This window comes from Salvia hispanica, chromosome 5 (assembly GCF_029641045.1).
Source record: "Salvia hispanica isolate PSC_SH4W2 chromosome 5, Shi_PSC_v1, whole genome shotgun sequence".
Classification (NCBI taxonomy): domain Eukaryota; kingdom Viridiplantae; phylum Streptophyta; class Magnoliopsida; order Lamiales; family Lamiaceae; genus Salvia; species Salvia hispanica.
In genome coordinates this window covers 8,606,081-8,629,133 of record NC_142696.1, presented here as the reverse complement: position 1 = coordinate 8,629,133, position 23,053 = coordinate 8,606,081, and the positions used below count along the sequence as shown (strand labels likewise).

At 39.9% G+C, this 23,053-nt stretch overlaps 1 protein-coding gene across 1 annotated transcript; it reads right to left on the bottom strand.

The window, feature by feature from the left end:
* Positions 1-17: 17 nt before the first annotated feature.
* Positions 18-21,308, bottom strand: LOC148924321 (uncharacterized). Its single transcript, XM_089059052.1, has 4 exons — positions 20,935-21,308; positions 20,024-20,030; positions 18,954-19,074; positions 18-97 (listed from the first exon to the last, which is right to left on the bottom strand). Exons 1-4 carry the CDS (start codon positions 21,306-21,308, stop codon positions 18-20), a joined length of 582 nt encoding a protein of 193 aa, XP_088915178.1.
* Between the last annotated feature and the right edge of the window lie 1,745 nt (positions 21,309-23,053).

The following is a 23,053-nucleotide window of genomic DNA, read 5'->3' as shown; positions in this document are numbered from 1 at the left end:
AAAATTAAAACAAATCCTTAACTGGAAGCAGATGCATGTTCTCTTTCGTTTTTTCCAGCAACCTTGTTGATTTCCCCCTCTTCCGAATCTACCATCGCTAATCAACAATAAAAAATCAGCAGAAATCGAATTAAGAAGAAAACAAATCCAGATCTGTTTTAATACACTAAAATCGAAGCAATATATTTAAAATTTGAATCAATTTCTTAACCTGAAGAATTCGCTTCCACGACCGCCGATTTGGAATGCCTTTTTCCGGCTACAATCGGTGCTTCAACTTCAACTACTTCTTCGATCCTCATTTTTGGAAATTAATTGATGTAGAAAACTGAACGAAGTCTAAGATTAGGAGATTAATAGCGACGAAGGGAAGAGAAGATGCAGAAATTTGGGAGAGAACTCAGAGAAATGTTTGCGAGTTTTACGGCGTGTTTTGAATACAGCTGAAACATTTTAGAACTAAAATGACAAAAATACCCCCCCTGTTGACATAAACCAGGCGCTGTTGACATCGCGCGAAGATTGTGAATGGGTGGCTGAGATTGCATCTCAATTCTCAATTAGGCCAAAAAATCTCAACCTAACAGGACCCTATATATATATAGGGTGCGATCATATCATAAGTCATATTTATGTGATAACCTAATAGGAATGTGATCAAATGAAAACTCTAAATATTGTACAAACTCAAAACTATGATCTGGACCATTAAAAAATGTCAACAGATCACAAAAAGACATCAACAGAAAAATGTCAATAGAATTTCAACGGTGGTCAATGATTGATGCTGTGTTGATATTGTGTTGATACTGTGTTGACATTAAAATCTTGAAATTTTACACTGTGTTGATATTGTATTGAAACTGTGTTGAAGCTGTGTTGAGGAGTTTTGAGTTTGTACAATATATAAGTTTGCATTTTATCACTACCCTAACCTAATAACCTTATCATTTTATGGGTCAAAAGTATCATTTTTACTAAAAATGATATTTATACACGATAAAACGATATTTTTTCAGCATGCATAAAGTGATACTTTTATTCCATAAAATGATATTCAGTTCCATAAAATGATATTTTACGTCCATAAAATGAGGGTTATTAGGTTATCACCATAAATATGGGTTATGATATGATCACATCCCTATATATATATATATAGGGATGTGATCATATCATAACCCCTAAATCACATAATAACTCTATAACCAAATCTGGACTACACATATTTGATAATCTTGTGGTTGAGATTCAAACTTAGATTAACTTCATAAAAAAGGCGCAGGGGGGTAAAGATGTAATTTCCTCATTTAATTTCTGAATTTTTCTCCAAACTCGTTTCAAACTTTCATTCTGTTGGAACTCAATTCTCTCACCTTCTAACAGATCGATTCTCTCATATTTATCTTCCATATTTCTCGCCTATTTTATTTCTACATCTCCAGATTTTCTTTGATTTGGTTCATTATTCCATAGTCTCCAGATTTTGTTTCCATATTTCTCGCATAATTGTGATCGCGGAAGATGTTTTCAATTTTGCGTTCTTATTTTCATTGATTACCTCTTCAATTGCTGTCAAAATTTGTTTCGATGGAGTCTGTAGCAAATAACGAAGGTAACAATCATTATCTATGTACATTCATGTTTGTGATGATGCTTTGAAGCCAATGATTGGTATGAAATTCAGTACATTAGTAGAAGCAGTTGATTTCTATGAACATTATGCTCGTTCAGTTGGTTTTTGGCATTCCTCACGTATTGAATTTGATTTTAGATTAATATTAGTTGTCGATTGGTTTTTGTTTCTGATGTATTGAAATTCTTATTTGATTATATTACGTATTGCCGATTATGTGTTAAGATGATACTTTTGGCTTATAAATGTTAGGTTTACTGCATAACATGATAGTTTTGTCGGATAAAATGATACTATGATAAAATGATACTCTGATAAAATGATACTATTACTGATTTGTAGGTATGTACATTCCTGTTTGTGATGATAGGTTTACTGCATAACATGATAGTTTTGTCAGATAAAATGATACTATGATAAAATGATACTCTGATAAAATGATACTTTTACTGATTTGTAGGTATGTACATTCCTGTTTGTGATGATAGGTTTACTACATAACATGATAGTTTTTCCGGATAAAATGATACTATGATAAAATGATACTCTGATAAAATGATACTTTTACTGATTTGTAGGTATGTACATTCCTGTTTGTGATGATTCTTTGAAGCCAATGATTGGTATGAAATTCAATACATTAGTAGAAGCAGTTGGTTTCTATGAACATTATGCTCGTTCAGTTGGTTTTGGCATTCGTAAAATGGGCAACAAATCAGTTCAAGGTATTACTAAGTGGCAGTATTTGGCTTGTAGCAGACAAGGCTCTAAGAATTTTATACCTGGTCATGCATCCCAATCAACTGAAGTGTCTGTTAAGAAGCGTAGGTGTCGGACATTTAGGTGTGAATGTCTTGCTAAGCTCAACTTGAGATATTTTTCAGATGGCATGAGCAGAGGATATGAGGTCTATCAGTTTGTTGAGTATCATAATCACTTAATGGTTGCAGATGAGCATAGGCATTTTATGATGGCCAATCGCAATCTGGATCCTATCCATCGGAGGTTTATGGAGGATTGTGGCAGGTGTAATATTGGTCCCACTCTCACATTCAAACTTTTGAAGGAGATAATGGGTGGACCTGAAAATGTTGGATGTGATATTATTGATATTAGAAATGGTTATCGTGATATTATGTCCAATATTGATGGTTGATGGTTCAGATGCTCAAATGATTTTTGATTATATGCGTTCTCGAAAGAAATCATCTGATGCCTTCTATTATGAAATTGAGATAGGATCTCATGGAAAGTTAACTAGACTCTTCTGGGGTGATGCTATTTCAAGACGAAATTATCATATGTTTGGAGATGTAATTTCATTTGACTCAACATACAACACTAACAGGTATATTACTTTTGTTGCTAATAGACATAAAATTATACTTTTTGTTGATTAAATTACTTTTATGTTATAAAATGATACTTCTGAATTATATAATGACAAAATGATACTTGCAACAGATAAAATGATACTTTTGGCTGATAAAATGATACTCATAGCTGATAAAATGATACTTTTCAGACGTGTCATAGCTGATAAAATGATAGTCATAGGTGATAAAATGATACTTCTGAATTATATAATGACAAAATGATACTTGCAACAGATAAAATGATACTTCTTACTAATAAAATGATACTTTTGGCTGATAAAATGATAGTCATAGCTGATAAAATGATACTTTTGGCTGATAAAATGATACTCATAGCTGATAAATATAATTCATTTTTATGTTATATTCTGAAGGTATTGCATGATTTTTGCTCCATTCACTGGAAAAGATAACCATTCTAGACCAGTTACATTTGGAGCTGGCTTGTTATCAAGTGAAGGTAGAGACTCCTATTCTTGGTTGTTTGGCTGTTTTGTTCGATGCATGGGGGTAGCACCCAAATTGATTATCACTGATCAAGATTGGGGGATCAAACTTGCTATTCAACAAGTACTTTTACAAACAAGGCACCGATGGTGTATGTGGCATATCATGGTTAAGGTGTCAGATAAGTTGCCCAAATCTTTACTTGGTAATGAAGATTTCAAAAAAGAGTTGAATGCATGTGTTTGGTCTGATTTGTTAGAGCCTGATGAGTTTGATATAATATGGAATGATATAATGGAACGGTATGGATTAGAAGACGTGCACTGGTTTGGATCAATGTTTGAAGATAGAGAATTCTGGGTTCCTGCTTATTTTCGAGATTTTCCCATGGGGTCGCTTCTTAGGACTACATCGATGTTTGAATCGGAGAATAGCTTTTTTAAAAACTACACAAAGCCACGTGCAAATCTTGTACAGTTCATCAATTTCTTTAATTATGCTGTGGGAGATCAAAAGAATGCCAATTCACGATTGAACTACTTGGATTACTCAACTATTCCTGATTTGTCAACCCAATTGCCTATTGAGAAGCATGCATCTACAATCTACACTGATAAGGATAATTTCATGCATCGGTTATATGTGAAAAACGTTATAATTTGCGGGGTCTAACACGTTTCCTAGATCGAGGAAGTGCTGAAGGAGATGGTCTAGCGAAGGAAAGGAACGAAGTGAGCAGGATTTAAAAGAAAAGAAGGCGTGACAGAGGGAGTCAATAGCTGAGGGCAACAAAGTCTTATCTATACCTCGCTGGGCCCCACTCCAACGCCTATATATAGAAGAGCATGCAACGCACATAGATCACTTTTTCACTCTCTTCTTAGCTCAAACACATTACACACACTTGGGAATGGGAGATCTGGGGTAGTCGGGTACGAAGGGTTACTTTTCTTTAGAAGTTTCGCAGTTGCAACACCGTCCGAGTGTGGACGAAGATACAATTTCTCTTAATTTCAGTTGTTTGCTCGTTTTGCTGTCGAACTTCACTTTTGGGAGTCGACTTTGTTGTTGATGATACTTATTATCTTTTCGCTTTGGTTGATTTGCGTTTAGTAGTTGAATTTCAAGTTGATTTACGTAGATCTCTCTACTGGAAGTTTATTTTTACAAGTATTATGTCGATCTCTGTTTTATTTTGATATTGTGGTGTTTGATATGGGAATTTGGTGATAGATCTGTAGTTTATTGACTGTTTGGAGGTTGTTGTTCGAATCTGAAGTGATGAAGTGTTTCTGTTGGTTGGAATTCGTGTTGGACGCTTGGATCCGGAGTGGATTTAGCGTCTGAGGTTGGATTCGAAGTGAGAAAAGAGAGTTGTTAGATGGATTTGAGTTTTCTTCTTGTTTTCTGTTTTGCTTCGTCTAGCGTCTGCAGATCTGTTCAGTTCTTCGTTGATTATGCATTGATTTGACTTAAAATTAGTTTGCTCTGTTTTGATTTCGTTCATGTTGATTTTCTTATGAGTTTTACGCAATTTGGTTGTAAAAGATGATGTCGCTGTTAGTTAGTACTAGAGTTAGTTATTCTGCCAGCTTTTCGTACGTACTCTGCTTTTTCAGTCATGGTCCCCACAGTCAGTTTGTTTCCTAGGTCTAGTAAGTAAAGTAGTTTTCTTAGATCAAGTGTTGAGCAGTTAATTTCCTTTGCAACGTTCTCTTATAATTTCACCTAGGTCTAGCTGTTAGCTTAGGAGTTTTAAAGATTCCCAAGTCAAGTATAATTTGTTTTCCTCAACCCAAAAAATGCGTGGCAGCAGCCAACACCAAAAACACACCCAAATCCTTGAACATGAGTATTACGCATCCTTCTCTGTGGGATCGATCCCTACTTCCCTATATTAGGTTTAGTAAAGTGGTTGAGGGTTTTTGAAAGAAGTGCTCTGTGTGTCCGACGACCGGGATTTCCTGCGACCAACGAGTTCCTAGACCGCGTGATCTAGTGGATTTGCTGGACCTAGGGAACCTGTTATTTCCTTTTGAACACACTGTAAACACAAACTAGTAACCTTTCAAATGGCGCCGTTGCCGGGGATGGATGGCGTTTGTTGTTATTTCGTTTAAGGATTTGGAGTAAATATTTTAATTTATGTTATTTTCTTTCTCCTTGACTGTTTATGAAAGCAGGCTTCCAATCTGGAAGTTGGGCAAGCTCATCTGGATCAGGGAGTGGCCAATACAAGTGGCGAGTCAAGGAATCTACATTTACCATCACCACCAGATCGGGATTGAGGACGGAGGATCCATTCCCGTTCGAGTCAGAAAGTGAAAAGGAGTGGAACTCGTCGATAGAGGAGAACCCAGGGTCATCAACAGAACCAGAGCATTCCGAGACCGAGGAGGAAGAGGACCTAGATATGGCTCATCTGCTAGATCCCGATCCGGAAATAGGGTCACTCACCGCACATCTTGATGGTGAACCCGCTCATGCTATAGTCTTGAACCCACGACGGAGGTCGATCGATATCAAGAAGAATGTACTTGGAGTTCTACCTACTTTCTCTGGGCGTAGGAACGAATGCCCCTATGAATTTTTGAACGAGTTCAGTAAACTATGCAGCATTCAAAAGCGACCCAACGAGGCAACAGAGGAGGACTACCGTCTTTGAGCAATTCCATTTGCTCTCGAAGGGGAGGCGAACACTTGGATGCTAAGGCTTCCACCGGACTCGATCAACACGTGGAAGTATTTTAAACTAGAATTTCTGGATTACTTTTTTCCATCCAACAAGACGAATGCCTTGAAGAAGGAGATTCAAGAGTGCAAACAAGAATACGATGAGTCTCTGAGTTCTTATTGGTCCCGTTTCAAGGGGCTGTTGGATGCTTGTCTGAACCACAGGATGATAGAAGCGGAGACTTACTATCTGTTCTACGAAGGTGCAAACCCTGAATCAAAGGACTTGATGAACTCCTCGAGCGGGGAATATTTTACCAAGAATAAGGCAAGTGAAGCTGGGGAAACCTTGGGAAGGCTGATCGAGGCGAAGAAGGCCTATGATAACCCGCGAAGCATACTGAGGAGAGGATCAGCTAATGCAGTAATGGAACAAGAAGACAAGAAGGTGGAAGATAGGATCGATAAACTGGAAAAGGCCTTGCTAAATGCAATTGAGAAATACAATCCGCGTGCTCCAGTGGAAATGGAGAAACCCCCTGGCCAGGAGGAAAGGCAACTTCAACCGTACTACAGTCAGTCCTGCGAAGGGGAGTGTCAAGCTCAAGCAAATTCGATGGGAAGTTGGAATCCCGATGGAAGTTGGAATCAAGGAAGAAGAGAGACGCTCCATGGAGGACTCACCCAAACTTCAGATGGACTTACCATGATCAAGGCCAGCCACCTCCACTTCAGCTCACGAATTATGCACACCCTCCGGAGAGGCAGTCCAACTGGTCAGGGAAAGGTCAAGAGGGACAATTGCAGCTGGGGTACAGGAATCAGGACCAGACTAATTGGGGAAACAGAAATCAAAACAATCCAGGGAGTTCCTATGTGCCACCTCATCAGAGAAACAACCAAGGAAACTACCAGAATTCCCAACCAAATCATCAAGGGAATCAAGGGTCTGGTAGCCAGTACAATAACCATCAGGGAAATCAAGGGTCGAACAACCAATACAACAATCATCAAGGCAACTATCGTCAGAACCAAGGTCAAGGACCAAATTCTGGTCAATTCAACTCTAGACCACAGCGGAGTTTGGATGACATGGTCCATGATCTAGTGAATTCACAGCAGTTCATGCAAGGTAACCTACACTCCAACAATGACATGGTGCACAAGTTACAAGATGCTCAGTCTGAACATAAAGCCGCCATGGACATGATGGCAAAACAACTTTCTCAGATCGCAGTTTCCTTGAATGAGATGCGAGGGAATGAAGGAAAACTTCCTGCTACCGTCAAACCGCCGGACCGAGCAAACATTAGTCAAATCACCTTGAGGTCTGGGCGGGGTTATGAAGGGCCGACGTTGGAAATTGATGAGGAAGTGCCTATGCAAGCTAGTGAAGGGAAACAGAGTCAGCAACATCAAGAGGGAGGCGCTAGACCGAAGGGAGATTTAGGGGGATCCCTACCTCGATCGAGGGACCCGTTCTTCCTAGACCCCGAACCTGAGGAAGTGAGTAAGGAAGGAAACAAGGGAGCTGATGAAACCCAGGCTGGGACTTCCACAAACGCAGTAAAGCGAGCAAAACCATTTCCATATCGTGGAGAGGGCGAAGAAGAAAAAGGATGATACAGAGGATCTCTTGGAGATTTTCAGCAAGTTGGAAATCAACCTGCCATTCTTGCAAGCCTTGAAAATGCCCGCCTTCAGTAAGTTTATCAAGGAGTTTATTGCAGGGAAGACCAAGCCAGATGGGAAGATTGAGATCGGGGACACTGTGTCTGCTGTGATACAAAAGAGAAGGATGCCCTCAAAATGCACCGACCCAGGTATGTTCACATTACCCATCTCTCTAGGGGATATCCAGGTTGAGCATGCTATGTGTGATCTAGGGGCATCAATAAATGTTTTACCACATTCGATCTATTAGAAGTTGACTGGGGTAAGAATGGTTGCTACCAAGGTAGTGATCCAATTAGCAGATAGAACTTGCATTTGCCCTGAAGGAGTGTTGGAAAATGTTATAGTCAAGGTGTATGATTTTCTATATCCTACTGATTTTTATGTGATCAAGATGAATGATAATGAGTCCACTGAGTCCAGTGGGGTACTTTTAGGGAGACCTTTTTTGCGTACTGCTAAGACCATTATCGATGTTTTTGATGGAACAATTTGCTTGGACTATAATGGGGAAAAGTATACCTTTAGCATAGATGAGGGGATGAAAAGGCCTTTAGATGTTGAGAATCTCTATGCTATTGATGTTATTAACCCTTTAGTCCAAGAATATCTTGAGACGGAATTGATACAGGAACAAATCGACAACTCGGAGTTGAGCCATTCAATTGACAGAGAAGTTGTGGGATGGTGTGCAGCAATGAACACAACAGAATTAACAGATGAAGAACTCACAGAGGCCATTATGGAATTCTGCAGAAGCCCTGAGTCAGCTAGATCTAAGGGATCAGCTTATGTGGCTAGTCTGGAAAAATATCCTGGGTCTGGGAAGGAGACATTACCAGAAATAACAGACAAAAATCTCTTGCCCCAGGAGACGAATGGAACAAAAAAGGAGCTGAAGACACTTCCACCGGGCCTCAAGTACGCTTACTTGGAGGAGGATGAGACAATTCCAGTAATAGTCAACAGTAACTTGACCAAGGAGCAAGAGAAGGAGTTATTGGAAGTCATCAAAAGAAACAAGAAAGCAATAGGATGGACTCTCTCAGATTTGGTGGGAATAAGTCCGGATCTTTGTATGCACCACATTCGTTTAGAAGAAAGTGCGAAGGCTCATCGTGATGCACAACGGAAGCTGAACCCGAACATGCGAGAGGAGGTCCTAAAGGAGGTGTTAAAATTGCTTGCTCTAGGGATTATCTACTCCATTCCTGACAGCGAGTGAGTTAGTCCTGTCCATATGGCGCCCAAAAAATCTGGAATACAGGTTGTTAAGAATGAAAAAAATGAGTTGGTACCCACCAGATTAGTGACAGGATGGAGGATGTGCATCGACTACAGGAAGTTGAACGAAGCCACAAAGAAGGATCATTTTCCTTTACCTTTCATTGATCAGATGCTGGAAAGACTGGCAGGCAAACAGTACTTTTGTTTCCTTGATGGATACAACGGCTACTTCCAAATCTACGTTTATCCAGAGGACCAAGGGAAAACCACGTTCACGTGCTCCTTTGGTACATATGCATACTGAAGAATGCCATTTGGATTGTGTAATGCACCGGGAACTTTCCAACGGTGTATGATGAGTATTTTCTCGGATCTGTTGGAAGTATGCATTGAGATATTCATGGACGATTTCACTGTATATGTGAACTCATTTGATACTTGTTTAGCCAGCCTTGATCTAGTGTTACAGAGATGCCAAGAAAAGCATTTAGTGTTGAATTTCGAGAAGTGCCACTTCATGGTGACTGAAGGCATTGTCCTGGGTCATGTGGTCTCTGAGAGGGGTATTCAGGTAGACAAAGCAAAGGTGGATGTGATATCAAAATTACCATACCCTACGAATCAAAAAGAGGTGAGAAGTTTCCTAGGCTATGCAGGGTTCTATAGGAGGTTTATCAAGGATTTTGCAAAAATCGCGCAACCACTCACTCGGTTGTTACATAATGATGTGGAGTTTGTCATTGACGAAGGATGCGAAAGGGCGTTCCAGTTGCTTAAAGATAGGTTAATATCAGCACCAATTATCAGGGCACCAGACTGGAGCCATCCTTTCGAGATAATGTGTGATTCGAGCGATTTCGCTGTGGGAGCTGTCCTAGGACATAAAATTGATGGAAAAAGTTATGTGATCTTCTATGCTTCCAAGACGCTGAATCAGGCTCAGAAAAATTATGACACCACGGAGAAGGAAATGTTGGCTGTCGTATACGCGTTTGAAAAATTCCGATCCTATCTCCTTGGGTCGAGGGTTATAGTCTTCACGGACCACGCGGCGATTAAGTACTTGCTGGCTAAGAAAGAGTCTAAGCCGAGATTAATCCGTTGGGTGTTACTCTTGCAGGAATTTGATTGGGAAGTAAGAGACAAGAAAGGAACGGAAAATAGAGTGGCTGATCACTTGAACAGAATACATCAGGGGGAAACAGAAGAGGCCATACCCGATGCCTTCCCCAAGGAGCATTTGTACCTTCTGGAGAAATTTCCTAGACCACCTAACTGGGAAGCAGTTTTGGCTTTGACCGGTCTAGGAGAATCGGATAAGGGGAAGCGCACACTGAATGTAGAACCATGGTTTGCCGATTTAGCCAACTACTTGGTCACGGGAGAGATGCCAAGTTCAGACGAGATTTCCCGGGCCCAGAGGATGAAGATTAGAAGTGAAGCTAAATATTACTTTTGGGACGATCCTTACCTGTGGAAAATGTGCTCAGATCAAGTGATTAGACGCTGCATTCCCGAATGGGAACAAAGAGATGTGTTAATTCATTGCCACACCTTAGCATGTGGAGGCCACTTTGGACCAATGAAGACAGCGAGGAAGGTCTTGGACAGCGGTTTCTATTGGCCGACGCTAAATAGGGATGCCTTTGATTTCTGCCAATGTTGCGAGAGGTGCCAGCAAACGGGGGGAATTTCAAGGAGAGACGAGATGCCTCAGGTCCCGGTGATCGTGTGTGAAATTTTTGATGTGTGGGGAATGGACTTTATGGGACCGTTCCCATCGTCTTGTGGGAACACGTATATATTGGTTGCAGTGGACTATGTGTCTAAGTGGATAGAAGCTAAGGCCACCATAACATGTGAATCGAAGGAGGTGGCAAAATTTTTGAAGGCCAATATTTTCAACAGATGTGGAGTTCCTCGGGCCATCGTCTCGGATCAAGGGACTCATTTCTGTAATCGCACCATCAAGGCTTTGATGAAGAAATATGGTGTTCACCATAGAGTGTTGACTCCTTAGCATCCTCAGTCAAATGGCCAAGCAGAGATTTCTAATCGCGAGATCAAGGCGATATTGGAGAAAACAGTTAATCCGTCAAGGAAGGACTGGAGCAAGAGACTCGGGGACGCATTGTAGGCTTACAGAACTGCTTTTAAAACGCCTATTGGAATGTCGCCTTACAGACTTGTGTTTGGCAAGATGTGTCACTTACATGTTGGTATTGAGCACAAGGCGTACCTGGCAGTGAAAGAAATGAACATGAAGCCGATAGCTTGCGAAGAAGAAAGGAAGTTACAATTGCAAGAATTGGAGGAACTTCGGCTGGAGTCGTTTGAGTCTGCCATGTGGTACAAAGAAAGAACGAAGCTATGGCATGATAAGAACCTCAGGGTCAAGGAACTTCATGTGGGACAGAAGGTGCTCCTTTTTCAGTCTCGGCTCAAGCTAATGCCAGGAAAACTGAAGTCTAAATGGATAGGCCCATATACCATCATCGGCATCCGAGCAAATGGAGTAGTGGAGATCCAGGGAAGTGCTCCAAACTCTGTGTGTTGTGGACGAAGTTCCACTACATGCACTCCCTACTATCGCCTAAACGGACGGGGGATATTTCTGATGAATTCCTGGGTCAAGGAGGAAGCTAACAATTTTGAAAATACAAACTGAACCAGGGAATCTCGGAAATACAAAAGTGTGTAAATAGTTTAATTGCTTTTAGAACTTAGAAAATCCAAAAATATTTTCGAAGTACCAGACTCCGAAGGGAACCGGTATTTTTATTTTTCTAACCTTCACCTAGGAGTCTGGAACCTTCATTTCTTTGTTATGTAGGACATGGTCGAAGGAATTAGCTAGAGAAGAACCTGAGGGAAGAAGTCAAGGGAAGTCTGGAGGAAGGAATCGATGAGGGAAAAAGATATTTTGAATTTCAAAATCTAGCCGATAATTATGGAAGTTGTACGGTTGCTTACATCATGCCTGCAACCGCACCATCTTTTCATCAGAAAAGCAACCGTCGTCCTTCTCTCTCCAATTATCCCCAAATTGACGAAAATCTGATTCACTCTCCCTTCTCTCTACTTCGCTCTCTCTCTAAAATCTAAACCCTAACCAAATTCGACCAGTTTTTCTCTCATTTTTCAGATCTGCACCGATGGATTCTACCCAAAGCACTGTGTACGACCCAACCTTGCTGGCAGAATTGACACAGAATGTGGGGAGCGTCGAAAAAGCAAAGGAGGTGTATGCCCTCTTCGCCGCTAGCCTGATGCCGTCTGCGCCGGTCGTACCACCACTGACGATTCCAGCAGACTCGGCTACACAACCGGCGAATCTTCCTGAAGAAGGACCACGAGATTCTACATCTCAACATGCAGAAACCGCTTCACAAAAAGCTGAGGAAGAGGGGGCACCACACGAACGGCCGGAGGGTGATGAACCGACTCACGACGAGACCATGGTGGAGACAGGAAAGCAAGAAACTGAGAACCCTAATCTTGAGGGTAGGGAAGTTTGTGAGGGGGAAACCCCTATTTCTGATGAAGTTCGTAAGGGGGAAACCCCTGTGTTAGATGAAATTGTGGAGGGGGTAACCCCTATTGTGGATAATGTGATTGAGGGGGAAACCCCTATTTTAGAGAAAGTTGCAGAGGGGGAAACCCCTATGGAGACGGGGGATGAGACCCCGGTTGATTTCAGGGGTGCGACCCCTGAGTTCGTGGAAGAGGGGGCAACCCCAGGGGATGTCAGGGGAGAGAACCCCATTTATATTGAGGGGGCAACCCCGATGTTGGTTGGTGAGGGGGAAACCCCAGAAAAGCTTTTAGAGGAATCAGATCTACCTACGACTGGAGTACCGGAGCCCAAGGGAGGGCTGAAACTGATTGTGGACCTGATTGATGACCAGGAAGAAGATGTTCCAAAGGTTGATGAGAGGGCAGAAAGGAGCCGCACTAGGAGGAGCCTCCTCGACGAAGTCGATGACTTAGTTCCCGACGCAACAGAGGCAGAGGAGCGCCGCTTGGCCAAGGAGATCGCGAGGAAAGGAAAGGCGGTGGCGACCTCATCCACCCGGTCTAGGAAAGCTCCCTCCGTCCAGGAGGTCGAGGAGACCCTTTCCCCTGTAACTGAGGAACCCTCTGTCGAGGAACAAGACGAGCCCATCTCTGAACCCAGCTATGACTCTGAGGAAGCTGAAGAAGAGCCGATTCCAGGATGCCCGGAAGTCTGGCTGACTAAAGAATTGCTAGAGGAGATGAGGCAGTTCGACGACCAAAAGAGGATCGCAGTGTACAAGGAGAGATGTAGCGTCGGGAAGATGGCCAAGTCACGAAAGCAGTACAGCTCGGGGGAGCTTAAAATGATTGCATGTGATAAGGAATTCCGTGCCTATATCCAAGCGATAGGATTTGAATGGCTGTTGCAGCACAGTCAGGAGAGGGTGCCAGTGGATCTAGCAAGGGAGTTTTTCTCCACTTTTCCTTTAAAGAATACCACTGATCTCGACGCGGATTCTATCACATTCAGGCTTTTTAATGATGAGTATGAGATGAGCATTCGGGAGTGGTCTCTGCGGATGGGGTTGTTTACCCAAGAGGGGGCGTGGAATGATAGGATGGTCGGAGTGCCGAAGAACACGCCTGGTTTCAAAGTACAGACGGCATGGGAACTGGTCACGCACCCCAAGTCAGGGATGTTTAAGTCCAGCTACTCCAAGGCCTCCCACATTGAAGACCGGATTCTCAGCTTTGCTCAAACGTTTGTCAGTTATAATTTGATGGGTACCGCAAATTCAGCTCTCACCACTACCGACCTCTACTTCACATGGTGCATGGCGAAAGGTGTAAAGGTGCACCTAGGATATTGGCTAGCGCAGGCGTGCCACCAAATGACGAGCAACCCTGCGCGTCATATGTACACCTGCCACCTCATCGGCGCTTACCTCCAGAGAAACATAGAAATGAAAATTGCCAAGACCGCTCCGTTGGTAGTCATGTGCGAACCCCCAGAGGTGTTTAGTGTTGATTATTTCTTCAACAAGGGATTGCTGCAGACTCAAGGCACCAAGACTCTTTTCTATTCGTTGGGAGACAAGGTGAAGGCAGAGTCGGAGGAAGCCGAGGAAGCCATGCCAAGTGAAGAGTTTGAAGAGCTACGCAAGGAAGTCCAGGACGTGAAAAAGGAAATGCAGTTGATGAGGAGAGAAATGATCAAGGAGCTTGGTGGGATAAGGAAGGAATTGATGGGGAATCGGGAGGAAGTGAAGACCCTGAGGGGCAACATTGCTGATTTGGCGGTGAAGTGCGCCAAACAGAATGAGCGAATGACGGAAGCGGTGGAGCTTTCAATGAAGATGTTAAAGTGGATGCAACAGACGCTCCCCTTGACCTAGTCGAGGACAACTCCTGGGTCCAGCAGTGAAGTCAAGCAGCCCACTCAGAGCAGTCCCTCCGTCAGGCAGTCGCAGCAATCGCTCAAGCAGTTGATCCCCCCGGCCGTTCCCATGCAAGTTCCAGCCCCATCTAAATCGAAGTCTATAGTGAGGAAGCCAGTACCCGAACAAGAAGCACAGGAGGAAGAAGAGCTGGAGCAGCCAGCATAGAAGAGAGTCAGAGTGACCCGCCCAGGAATTCCCCCCCAGTCCGGCTCTCGAGGGAGCCAGCCCCAGAAGTGAACCACTATCTCTTGACCAAGTAACTTTTATTTTTCGTTCCTTTAGTTTATTTATTTTTATTCCTGTTATCTACGTGTTTTATAATTGTTGTGTCTTCTCCCTCTTAGCCCACTGCGTGGTCTAAGTGTGAGAAGTTTGTATTTTCTGTTTTGTTGTGTTTTTCTTGTGTTTTCTGTTTTATTGTGTTTCTTCTCCCACTTAGCCCAATGCTTGGTCTAAGTGTGAGAAGTTTGTGTTTTTATAATCTGTTTTGTTATTTTGCATTGATCTCTCTGTTCCCCCCTTCACGACGATGGCTTGGGGACAAGCTTGAGTGAAGTGGGAGGGGGAGAGGAGTCAATGCATTACTTTGTCTGCATATTAAGAGTCTGTAAATCTTAGTGTTGTCGCATGAGCCAGTGAATACAATACGGCATGATTCCCTTAGTGAAAGTAATTGAAGATAGGAGACATTTCAACTTAGAAGCTTTTTCCTTAAATAAGCCTAGTTAATCTGAGTGAAGCGAGAACGATGGAGGATGCCTCTACTTACTTAGTTGTGAAGCCCTACTATAATAGTGAGTTATAAGCCTTAAATAACTTCGAGCTAACACATGTATAAGGGCCGCCACTGAATGCTTAGGGAGAAGAGCTGTGAAGGAGAAAAAAATGGGAATTAGGTTATGAAGGTATAAGCTGGACAAAGTCCAGGGTAAGGCGTTATAAGCTGGACGAAGTCCAGAAGAGAGGAGAAATGGAGGAATAAGCTGGACGAAGTCCAGAGAAAAAAAATGTGTTAAAAAAAATATACATATATATATATATAGAAAAGAGGAGGAATAAGCTAAGCTGGATGAAGTCCAGGGGGAAATGGTCTAGAAGGCAGGAATGATAATAGCCTGACCCAGGAAGGAGGAACTCTCATAACCCGACGCTTCAGTGGTGTAGCATTAACCTAAGAGAGAATCGATCCTAACATCCCTGGTGAGGAATGAGTGATCGAGTGAATCCAACAATCAGGTAAGTAGAGGGCTATCTTGACAAGCTGACAGATTGGCTAGGTAAAGGAAGGGAAAGGGCCTATTTGGAGGAGTGCAACCTATTGAATTGACCTTAATCTTGTGGGGAAGGATGCCTAAAAGTTGAAGCTAGCTCATGTATATGTGTTTATATGTTTGTATGTTTTTCTTAAACTTTTTTTTAGTGTTTCTTTGTGTCTAGGTCTAGGAGTCGGTCAAGAGATAACCTTGCTTGAAATTCGCCTTATTCTTTTTCTTTTCTTGCCTTTATACTTGAGGACGAGTATGGTTTAAGTGTGAGCAGTTTGATAAGGCTAATTTCATGCATCGGTTATATGTGAAAAACGTTATAATTTGCTGGGTCTAACATGTTTCCTAAGCCAGGTGTGTGAAGAAAAATCGCTAGATCGAGGAAGTGCTGAAGGAGATGGTCTAGCGAAGGAAATGAACGAAGTGAGCAGGATTTAAAAGAAAAGAAGGCGTGACAGAGGGAGTCAATAGCTGAGGGCAACAAAGTCTTATCTATACCTCGCTGGGCCCCACTCCAACGCCTATATATAGAAGAGCATGCAACGCACATGGATCACTTTTTCACTCTCTTCTTAGCTCACACACATTACACACACTTGGGAATGAGAGATCTGGGGTAGTCGGGTACGAAGGGTTACTTTTCTTTAGAAGTTTCGGAGTTGCAACACCGTCCGAGTGTGGACGAAGATACAATTTCTCTTAATTTCAGTTGTTTGCTCGTTTTGCTGTCGAACTTCACTTTTGGGAGTCGACTTGGTTGTTGATGATACTTATTATCTTTTCGCTTAGGTTGATTTGCGTTTAGTAGTTGAATTTCAAGTTGATTTACGTAGATCTCTCTGCTGGAAGTTTATTTTTACAAGTATTATGTCGATCTCTGTTTTATTTTGATATTGTGGTGTTTGATATGGGAATTTGGTGATAGATCTGTGGTTTATTGACTGTTTGGAGGTTGTTGTTCGAATCTGAAGTGATGAAGTGTTTCTGTTGGTTGGAGTTCGTGTTGGACGCTTGGATCCGGAGTGGATTTAGCGTCTGAGGTTGGATTCGAAGTGAGAAAAGAGAGTTGTTAGATGGATTTGAGTTTTCTTCTTATTTTCTGTTTTGCTTCGTCTAGCGTCTGCAGATCTGTTCAGTTCTTCGTTGATTATGCATTGATTTGACTTAAAATTAGTTTGCTCTGTTTTGATTTCGTTCATGTTGATTTTCTTATGAGTTTTACACAATTTGGTTGTAGAAGATGAAGTCGCTGTTAGTTAGTACTAGAGTTAGTTATTCTGCCAGCTTTTCGTACGTACTCTGCTTTTTCAGTCATGGTCCCCACAGTCAGTTTGTTTCCTAGGTCTAGTAAGTAAAGTAGTTTTCTTAGATCAAGTGTTGAGCAGTTAATTTCCTTTGCAACGTTCTCTTATAATTTCACCTAGGTCTAGCTGTTAGCTTAGGAGTTTTAAAGATTCCCAAGTCAAGTTTAATTTGTTTTCCTCAACCCAAAAAATGCGTGGTAGCAGCCAACACCAAAAACACACCCAAATCCTTGAACATGAGTATTACGCATCCTTCTCTGTGGGATCGATCCCTACTTCCCTATACTAGGTTTAGTAAAGTGGTTGAGGATTTTTGAAAGAAGTGCTCTGTGTGTCCGACGACCGGGATTTCCTGCTACCAATGAGTTCCTAGACCGCGTGATCTAGTGGATTTGCTGGACCTAGGGAACCTGTTATTTCCTTTTGAACACACTGTAAACACAAACTAGTAACCTTTCAGTATGGTATGTGAGATTGTTTCTATAACTACAGTTGAGGATAACATCAAGATGCATCAGGTCAAGGACCAATATGGTAGAACATGGGATGTTAAGTATGATTGTAAGCAAGACACATTCGACTGTAGTTGCAAGAAGTTTTCCAGAATTGGTTTGTTATGTTGTCATATATTTTGTTTGTTGAAGAATAAGTCTACTAATCTCATTCCTGAGAAATACTTTGGTCGAAGGTGGTTGAAGAGCTCTTTACTAAAGGCAGCCCATGGTTTACCATCTGAGGAACAACAACCATTTGAACGTGTGCTCCATTTTTAACCTTATTTGTAAAAATTCTATTTTTCAGTCAGAGAAATGATAGTATTTATTGTAATAATGTTATCTTTATCTTGCATATTTGGATGAAAAGCAGGAAGTTAAGAAAAAGTTGTTCTCCAACTTTTATCGATTAGTCCAAAAGTCTCAGGGAAGTATGGATCATTTGTGTTTGTTAAGTGCTGGTCTTGATGATTTGGAAGAGCATATATTTGGAAATTGTGCAGCACCTTCAGTCATTGAAAAGAAGAAGATGGTTGAGGATTTTTATGGAATGGCAGTACCTGATGTAATTGATGTACATCCTCCAGACGTTGTTAGTACCAAAGGATCAGCTAGTGGCAGAGTAGCAAGGAGGGAGAGTGCAATAAGGAAAGCAAATAAGCCTCCACGACGGTGTGGTAAATGTCATGAGCTGGGTCGTCATGATTCAAGAAATTGTGGTAGAGTCAATGAGAAGACAAATTGAAGCCATTTATATTCTTTAGGTATTTTTGGTGTATAAAATGACATTTTTGTTTAATAAAATGATACTTTGGGCTTATAAAATGACATTTTGGCTGATAACATGATTCTTTTGTTTATAAACTGATAAAATGATACTTTAACCTGAAAAAATGATACTCGCAGCAAATAAAATGACAATAACCTTATAAAATGATGTATAAGCTGATAAAATGATACTATCAACGGATAAAATGATATTTTAACTTGACAAAATGTTATATAATCTGATAAAATGATACTTCTGACTGATAAAATTATAAAATGATACTCGCAGCAGATAAAATGATACTTCTGAATTATATAATGACAAAATGATAATCTTGGGTGATTATATTCGAAACCACTATTACAAAACGTTATTCTCAAGTCAAACAAGCTAGTATTTAGGGGGTTTAAATTCTCTTATCATCTTTTCAACATCAATTTCTCCTTTTTTGCTGTCATTCTCAAACTTCTTATGGATCATTGTAAATGTGTCAAAAGCCTTCTTGTTAGTATCTCCAATAAGCAATGCTTCAGTATATCTGGCACGGAGTTTTATGAAAGACTCTGTTCCCTTCTTCGTTAAACCCGAATTTCAGTTACGAACAGGACCACTCATGTAAGTCTCCAAATGGCGCATCACATAAATTCCACAGTCAAATTTATTTGTATCGTTCTGCCATGGCATATTCATGTATCTGGTTTTTGACAGTTTGACAGTTCTCCCCATTGATGGATTGACTCCATTTCCAAGATAAATTCGGAAGAAATTTTTCTATTCAAATAACACAAAACATACATGAGGTTGATTAAAAATGATATTATGTTCCGTACTGAATTATATTCAATGCATTTTAACTAATAAATATTGAATGCATTTAACTAAACATACCAGAGTACTTGGTGTATCTTCATATTTCTTCTCAATTAACTCTTCACTAACCAGAGAACTGTCAATCACATCCATCATTTGCATTTTGAGATTGAAGCAGATGATATAATAATGTTCGTACGCCCAGATCGGAAAGAATATCTAATTTTCAAAACATTATATACAAATGTCATTTTCAAAAATATAGGTATGTTGTTCTGTAAGGGATGTGATCATATCATAACCCATATTTATGGTGATAACCTAATAACCCTCATTTTATGGACGAAAAGTATCATTTTATAGAACAGAATATCATTTTATGGATTAAAAGTATCATTTTATCGTGTATAAATATAATTTTTTAGTAAAAATGATACTTTTGACCCATAAAATGATAGGGTTATTAGCTTATCACATAAATATGGGTTATCATTATAACGCACCCCTGTTCTGTAATGTATATCTAATTATGACTTACCAGGTCATAATTTTCCCATTTGAAATTTTCAATCTTTGACACAAATTCATTCAAGTTTAAGCAAAATCATTCTCGACTCTCTGCTTCAGTCCAACCAGATCTCCTTGCAGTAATGTTGTAAATCTGTTATGTTTACATTTTTGTAAATATATTTAACTTTTAATGTAATACTATTATTTATTTACTCGTTTCCTGTACCGTAGGTGCGGTGTTGATGAAAAGACGACTCGGTGATGCCTTTGATTTGAATTTTTCATTGTAGTTGAGGAACACAACCCATGCATCTATGATGTTGATCCTGACGTATGTACGTGGAGCAAGGCTATGGAAGTCAATCTTGGACATTGTGATCTTGTCGTTCTCATAAACTACCTCATAACTGATTTCAAATTCATATTTAATGTTAGTTAAAAGAACTGAATAAGAATATAATTATGTAATTCAAAACTTACTATTCACTTTCTTCATGTGTCATCAACCAGTACATTATATCTCTCTCTTCTTTATTCAGTTTTCCTTTCAGATTTACTGCTCTGACATTGTAGGGAGAGCACATTGCTTCAACAATTTTCTTTGTTGTTCTGACCACTTTCTCCTTTTCGACTGGAGGTTCTGGAGAAACCATCTTCTTCCCTTTGTCCTTATTCAAATTTTCTTCTCTCTGTTTTAAAACTTCATCATCTCCTGATTCACCATTTATATCCTCCATGACAGTGGATATTATTTTATCAACTCTGTCAAGCTTTCATTTAAAAAAAATATAAATTGTTATTGACATAAGAGATATTATTTTACCCATAGTAACTATCATATTATCAGCCAAAAATCTAAAACTATCAGCCAAAAATCATGCAATACCTTCAGAATATAACATAAAAATGAATTATATTTATCAGCTATGACTATCATTTTATCAGCCAAAAGTATCATTTTATTAGTAAGAAGTATCATTTTATCTGCTGCAAGTATTATTTTGTCATTATATAATTCAGAAGTATCATTTTATCACCTATGACTATCATTTTATCAGCTATGACACGTCTGAAAAGTATCATTTTATCAGCTATGACTATCATTTTATCAGCCAAATGTATCATTTTATCAGCTAAAACTATCATTATGAAACAAAAGTATCATTTTATCCGCTTAAACTATCATTTTATGATGCAAAAGTATCAGTTTTCAAATAAAACAGAACCAACAAAAAACATCATTAAACCTATATCATTTTAACCATATAAACAATCATTTTATGTACTTAAACTATCATTTTTAAAAGTTACCTCATATTCTCATTCTGAACTTCTTTCTCTGAAACTTTTTCCTTTTCTTTTCGAGCTGCTTCATCAGCCATTTCCTTTTCACTTTCATTCAGTTTCTCTTGCTCATTTTGCACCTCATCATCTTTTTCCTTCTCCATATCCTTTTCCTGATTAAATTCTTGATTCTCATTAGGACTGTCGTCACATTCAGGTATCAGAGTGAAGGTAGGGAACTCATTCCTATTTTTCAGTATATATGTCCTCTCAGCAGCTTTAGTTAGCTCAATCATGATATCAATCCATTCAGGATCACCAGTTTCATCATTGTTTATAGCTTGTGTCATTGTATTCTGACTTTCTATAACATGTTGCACACCTTCCTCTCTCAATCCCATTGCATTTCTCGTTGTATCATAGATTATCTTAAAGCTATTGAGATTCCTGAGTTTATCCGGTGCTGCTTCAAGGACATCAACAATCTCCAACATTGAGGTTTTATCAAGCAAAAGCACAATTTCTACATTTAAACAGATCATCCAAACACATAGCAACACACACACACACAAAAACATAAAGACACACACAACAACACACACAAACACAGCAGCAGTAGCATCAGGACACACACACACAAACATAAAGTATCATTTTATCCCATGAAACTATCATTTTATAATCTGAATCTATCATTTTATCAAGGGCAATTATCATTTAATCTTCTGAAACTATCATTTTCTAAATTTCAATGAGTTCAAAAAAGCAGAGAGGGCATAACTTGTCACTTAAGTAGAACAAAACACTATTCAGAAACTATCATTTTATGCACCCAAAGTATCATTTTATCAAGCAAAAGCATAATTTCTACATTTAAACAGATCATCCAAACACACACACACACAAACACACACACACAACAAAACACACATAAAACAAAGCAAAACACATACACAAACACATAAAAACACACAGCAGCAGCAGACACAGCAAAATGTAAATCTAAATATATAGATTGTTCTCAATATTGTCATGCATGAACGATATTGTATAAATATAAGAAATATCTACACTAAAAAACTACAGAATCTAAAAAAAATCGAGAAAATCTCCAGCAAAATGATAAATCGAGCAAAATCAAAAGTGAAATAAGTAATAAACTTCATCCAACCTTTCATCGATGATGCTCGAGCGTTTTCCTTCGACATATTCCAGAATTTTGATGATTTTTCCTTCGATTCGTAGGGTTTGTAACGAGATTCAAAGGGTTTTAGTGTGAGAGAAATTGAATGCAGGGTTTGAGTGTGAGAGAAATTGAATGGAGCGTTTGAGTCAAGTTTTCTTCTTTCCCACCAAATTTTAAAATGAAATGACAATTTTGCCCTTAATATATCCGAAAATGATAGTTTTATTTGATAAAATGATAGTTTTGTAAGATTAAATCTAGACCACATATTTTAAAAATGTGTGGTGGAGATTTAGTTATAGGGTTATCACACAAATTGGGGTTATCATTATAACGCACCCCATATATATATATATATATATAGGTCCATGATCAATTGAGATTTTTTAGGGTAATTGAGAAATGAGATGCAATATCAGCCACTCATTTTTATTAAATGAGTGGTCTAGATTTTGCCACACAAAAAATATTTTTAGATTAATTTATTATGAAAGGGTAAAATGGTAATTTCATAGTAATTAAACTTGAACAGCAACTCCCATCTCTTACTCTCTGCTTCTCGATCTCTCTCTCCATCTCTCATCTCTCTCCAGCCGATGCGCCTCTCTCTCGTTCCTGGCACCACAGTGCCATTGCTGCTCGCCGAAGTCAACCCCTCGCGTATCTCTCTCTTGTTTCTTTTCTTTTCCGGTGTTTCACAACGCCATCGCTGTTTCTTGTCGGCGTACCCTCTCAAATCGATGAGGAAGGTTTGGGGAAGGAGAAGAAGCTAAGGGGGAAAATCGATGAGGTTCGTGAATTCGCGAAGAAAATCATGAGAGAGAAGGAATCGGAGCTGTGGCGGCAATCGACGCTTGAATTGGAGGATTTACTCTCTAGCTCTCTCAGATTTGGTCAATCCGACGAGGAATTCATCATCGACGTCGTGATCTGCTTTATCCTCGCCGGAAGAGACACCAC

Bases quoted from the DNA above. Each gene is read 5' to 3' on its own strand.
- LOC148924321 (XM_089059052.1), bottom strand. From the start codon at position 21,308: ATGGGATTGAGAGAGGAAGGTGTGCAACATGTTATAGAAAGTCAGAAT. The intron at 98-18,953 runs GTGGAATTTATG...ATTGTTGATTAG, and splicing joins CGATACAAATAAATTTGACT to CGATGGTAGATTCGGAAGAG.